We start from the raw sequence: 5,698 nt of genomic DNA, 5'->3' as shown, positions 1-5,698 counted from the left end.
GCCCGATCTCCTTCTCCATGTAAAATTTCGCGAGATTCGGGCCATAGTTGCGGCCTCTGGAGAGACCAGAAAAACCGACAAAAATTAAGTATTTGATCCATTTCATCCCCTAAATATTAACCGATCTTTACCAAAAACAATAGGGGTCTTCATTGGACCGAACCCATCCTACATGCAAAATTTCGTGAAGAGTGGTTCAAACTGTGACCTGTATCGTGTTTACAAATTATAATGGACAGACGGACGGACGGACACACATGTATAGATAGACTCAGCTAGTCGAGATATGACGATCGGTATACTTAAAGGTGGGTCTAGGACCAATATTTGGCGGCGTTACAAACTCTTGAGGCCGCTGCAAAAAGCTATAATACCCTGACAACATAGTTGTGTAGGGTATAAATATATTTTGTAAGAGACCCATAGAATGCCTGATTGAAATTGGGGAAAATCGGTTCAGATTTAAATATAGCTCCCATATATATTTTCGTCCGATTTAATGTTAATGGTGCACCTAAGTCCCTAAATATCTTTCGATTTCCACGAAATTTGGCATAGCGTACTGAATTGAGTTTAGAATGATGTGTGCTAAGTTTTGAGAAAATCGGTCCAGATTTAGATATAGCTCCCATGTATAGTTTCGTCCGATTTTATGTAAATGGTGCACCAAAGTCCCTATATATCTTTCAATTTGCACAAAATTTGGCATAGCGTACTGAATTGAGTTTAGAATGATGTGTGCTAAGTTTCGTGAAAATCGGTTCAGATTTATATATAGCTTCCATATATATTTTCGTTCGATTTAAGGTAAATGGTGCACCAAGGTGCCTAAATATCTTTCGATTTGCACGAAATTTGGTATAAAGTACTGAATTAGGACCAGAATGATGTGTGCCAAGTTTTGAGAAAATCGGTTCAGATTTAGATATAGCTCCCATATATATTTTCGTCCGATTTGAGGTAAATGGTGCACCGAGGTGCCTAAATATCTTTCGATTTACACGAAATTTGGCTCAGCGTACTGAATTGAGCCTAGAATGATGTGTGCTAAGTTTTCTGAAAATCAGTTCAGTTTTAGATATAGCTCCCATATGTATTTTCGTCCGATACATAAATGTTTGTCCGATTAACACGAAATTTTGTACAACATATCAAAGTAAGACTTGAATAACGTTATTCGGTTTTCTTGAAATTGGTGCAGATGCAGCCATAGCTTCAATATGTATGTCGAACGGGTGTCTGATTGAGATTGAATTTTTAACAGCGCGGCGTACCGAATAGCGTGTATGAATTTTGCTATAAATCGTTTTCCATAAATTTGTTCCATGGTCGCAGACGATTCTAAATCTGCTCGAATGAAATTAAATTTATCATAGGTTGCAGAAAGACAAGAGTATGTTCCTTCGAGGGAACATTGGCATGCAATTGTAATGATACATATGCGCAGTATACCCAATGTGGTGAATGGTATCATATAGTCGACCCAGTCCGACTTTACTACTTTCCTTACTGGGTTTTTTCTAGGTTTAGCTAAAGCGTGGATTTTTAAAATATTTTTTTTCAAGGCCTAGCTAAGGCGTAGAATTTTTAATTTATTTTTTTCCAGGCCTAGCTAAGGCGTGGATTTTTAAATTAATTTTTTTCAGGCCTAGCTAAGGCGTGGATTTTTAAATTAAATTTTTTCCAGGCCTAGCTAAGGCGTGGAATTTTAAAATAATTTTTTTCAAGGCCTATCTCAGGCGTGGATTTTTAAAATAATTTTTTTCAAGGCCTATCTCAGGCGTGGATTTTTAAAATAATATTTTTCCAGGCGTGCATTTTTAAAATAATTTCTTGAATTGTGACTTAATCTATTTTACCTTGCAATCGCCTAGTAATTTGACTATATAAACATTTGCGTTAACACGATTTTCATTGGCTTACACAATAGCACATAATTATTTATATATTTATGTATGTATTTAAAATGTTCATAAAATAAATGATCGTATATTAATTTAATTTGTAGTATGTACGGATTTAGATATTCAATACAAAATTTAAGAAAATTCAGAATTTTTTTTTCACAGTCCCCAAGCAGGTATCCGATAACATTCCGCATTTTTAACTTGTGATCAATATTTAAAGAAAAAACAAACATATGACTTATTATGGGGTTTTCCCTCTCTTGCCTAATGATTTCATAAAAAATATTTATTTTCCTCATGCCTTTGCCGAACTTCCCCACAGCTATATAAACAATCGTATTCGCACGAATGGAAATTAGTATGATTTTTAATCTCTTTAAAATAAGTAGCATGCAGCCATTAGTCTTAGTATCGATTTTCCTAACAATTTGGATGGTGACTCCAGCCTCTGCTTTAAGGCCAATTTATAATTCGGATACTCAACATTATTTCGTACCCTGTTCAGGAGAAGGCTGTAATCAATATACACCACAATGGGATATAGGGGAAACGGAATATGCAGTTCAAACCCCTAACATGGATTCTAAACTTCAATCACAAGGCAAGGTTCCAATTAGCAGTCAATGGCAACGAGTATTACCACCAGTTATGGTGAATACCCTGGAGACCACAATTCAAAAACCTGAGGTAAAAGAGAATAGAAATCGAAGAAAATCTATTCCAATGGATAAAATGGTTCGAGAATTCTATCGGCCATATAGTCGTTATTTTTATCGTTAAGGAATTAATAAAGAAAATAAAAATTAAAAAATAAAAAAAAAAAAAACAGTAAGGAAAGTAGTAAAGTCGGACGGGGCCGACCTATGTACAACTGTGGATTCACCATTTACCTAAAATGGGTCGAAAATATATATGGGAGCTATATATAAATCTGGACCGATTTCATGGAAACTTGACGCTCATCATTCTAGTTTTAATTCATTACTCTGTGCCAAATTTCGTGCAAATCGAGAATATATAGGGTCTTTGGTGCACCATTTACCTTAAATCGGACGAAAATATATACGGGAGCTATATCTAAATCTGAACCGATTTTCACGAAACTTAACACACATCATTTTAGACTCAATTCAGTACACTATGCCAAATTTCGTGCAAATCGAAAGATATATAGGGACTTTGGTACACAATTTACCTTAAATCGGATGAAAATATATATGGGAGCTATATGTAAATCTGAACCGATTTTCACAAAACTTGGCAAACATCATTCTAGGCTCAATTCAGTATGTTATACCAAATTTCGGGCAAATCGAAGGATATATAGGGACTTTGATGCACCATTTACATGAAATCGGACGAAACTATATATGGGAGCTATATCTAAATCTGGACCGATTTTCACGAAACTTAACACACATAATTCTAGACTCAAGTCAGAACACTAAGCCAAATTTCGTGCATATCGAAAGATATATAGGGACTTTGGTGCACCAATTACCTTAAATCGGATGAAAATGTATATGGGAGCTACATCTAAATCTTAACCGATTTTTCCCAATTTCAATAGGTTTCGCCCTTGGGACAAATAAATGAGCTGGGCCAAATTTTATCCAATTCGAATCATTTACCTTTACTTTGTTTACAATTGACGGACGGACATGCATAAATCGACTCAGAAAGTGATTCTATGCATATTCTCAAAAGGAATCATGTGTCTATCTCGATTCCTTTTGCCTGTTACAAACATATGCACAAAGACATAATACCCTGTACCACAGTTAGGAAGAACCCCAAAATACCGAAAATAGGGGGTACCCTTATATGGGGACTATCCTAAAAAAATTGACCTATATTTATATTTTTTTGTGGAGAGATTTGGTACCCATTAAGAAGTCAAAATACTAAATTTCAGCCAATTCGGTGGAAAAATACGATCAAAACCCCCAAAATACTGAAAATTCGGGACTGCCAGAAAAAGTGGACCTATATTTATAATCTTTTGTGGAGACATTTAGTACCCAATAAGAACCCAATGTACCAAATTTCAGCGTATTCGGTTGAAAAACGTGCTCAAAAACCCCAAAAAGTGTGACCTATGCCTAAACGTGGACCGATATATCCCATCATCGAACTTGACCTGCCTGCAGACAAAAGACAAACTTATGCAAAATTTCAGCACCCTATCTCAATTCCTTCAGAAGATAGCGTGATTACAACAGACGGACAGACAGACGGACATGGCTAGATCGTCTTAGAACTTGACCCTGATCAAGAATATATATATATTTATAGGGTCGGAAATGAATATTTCGATGAGTTACAAACGGAATGACCTTCCATACTATGGTAGAGGGTATAAAAATTAAAAATTTTGAAAAAAAGTATTTTACAAATCTACGACTATGGATGGTCCCTGAAAAAGTAATTTTTAAAATCGACGCCTGTTGGAAGTCTTTCAAAAAATTATTTAAAAAATCTCATTCTTGGATTTTATTACGCAGATTTTGAAAAATATATTTCATAACTAATATTGAATATTTATTCTTATCCCATTAGCGGATAACCTCCAAAATTAGTTCCTGGTGGAGTAGTTGGTACAGTGGGTGTGGGCTACCCAGCAGTTGGTGTTAATGTTGGTGTCCAACTGCCTGGCGGAGTAGTTGGTACAGTGGGTGTGGTCCAGCCAGCGGTTGGGGTTGTCGCCGGTGGTGGTACGGGTTCTGGTGAGGTGCTGGGTATGACACCACTACCTGGTGGAGTTGTTGGCATAGAGTGTGTGGGCCAGGCAGTTGTTGGAGCAGTAGGGGATGTTGCCGCCGTAGGTGTAGGCCACACACCAGTTGGGCTAGTTGCTGGTGGTGGTATAGGAGCGGGTTCTGGAGTAGTTGGCATAGAGTGTGTGGGCCAGCCAGCAGTTGGGGTTGATGGCAAAGTAGGTGTGGCCCAGCCCGTAGTTGGGCTTGTTGGCGGTGGTGGAACGGTTGCTGGGCTTGTGGGTATAACACCGCTTCCAGGTGACGCGGTACCAGTTGGGGCTGTGGGTGCAGGAAAAGTTCCAAATGGTGGCTGAGGCACGCTTGGTATGAGTCCGCTACCAGGTGGTGTAGTGGGTGGTAATGTTGGTGTTGTTGTTGCCGGTGGCAGTGCCGTGGGATAGGTTCCCAATGGTGGTGATGGTGCTGGAGTTACTGGCCATGGTGTGGGCGCAATAACCGGCGGTGATGGTGGTGGTGGACAATTGGTAGGGGGTGTATTCGCACATCCTCCCCAAATACATTTCAACCAATCGAAGAAACTACTCGATGATGGTGTAACAATAATAATCGGCACCGAATTCACAAATGGATTCGAACAGCTACCAAAAAATGGTACACATGCTGAATTGGCCAAGGTAAGGCATAATGCCGTAAAGAAAATCAGCGACAAATATTTCATGATGTCTTCAATGGGTTGGTAGGAGACATCAACTGTGAGACCTATTCAGATCTGAGGTAGTTTTATAGTGCCCAAAATAATAATGGATTTTAGTGCGAACTTCGATTTCTATTTCCGCAAACTAAAGCAAATGCCAGAAACTAAAATAAATTTTAATAAACAACAATCGACATCTGTTTCTGAGAGACCAATGGGTGTTTTGTGCGTGTGTGTGTGCTATTGAAACAAGTGGGGTTATTTTTTTCCGAAAAGTTAAATATATTATTAATGCGTCAGAAAAAAAATTAAAAGTTAAAAAAAATAAATTAACTAAAAAAATAAATAAAATAAATTTAAAAAATCCACGCCTATTG

General features: G+C 37.6%; 1 protein-coding gene across 1 annotated transcript; it reads right to left on the bottom strand.

Annotated features, from left to right (window-relative positions):
• Positions 1-4,520: 4,520 nt before the first annotated feature.
• LOC133333698 (uncharacterized) lies at positions 4,521-5,345 on the bottom strand. The gene has a single exon (XM_061541984.1). It carries the CDS (start codon positions 5,343-5,345, stop codon positions 4,521-4,523), a length of 825 nt encoding a protein of 274 aa, XP_061397968.1.
• Positions 5,346-5,698: the final 353 nt, after the last annotated feature.

The sequence above is a fragment of the Musca vetustissima genome, unplaced genomic scaffold, assembly GCF_032173495.1.
Source record: "Musca vetustissima isolate MV318-11 ecotype Yass unplaced genomic scaffold, APGP_CSIRO_Mvet_v1 utg78511, whole genome shotgun sequence".
NCBI classification, from domain to species: domain Eukaryota; kingdom Metazoa; phylum Arthropoda; class Insecta; order Diptera; family Muscidae; genus Musca; species Musca vetustissima.
Note: the sequence above shows the minus strand (reverse complement) of the source record. Positions and strands in the feature narration are given on the sequence as shown.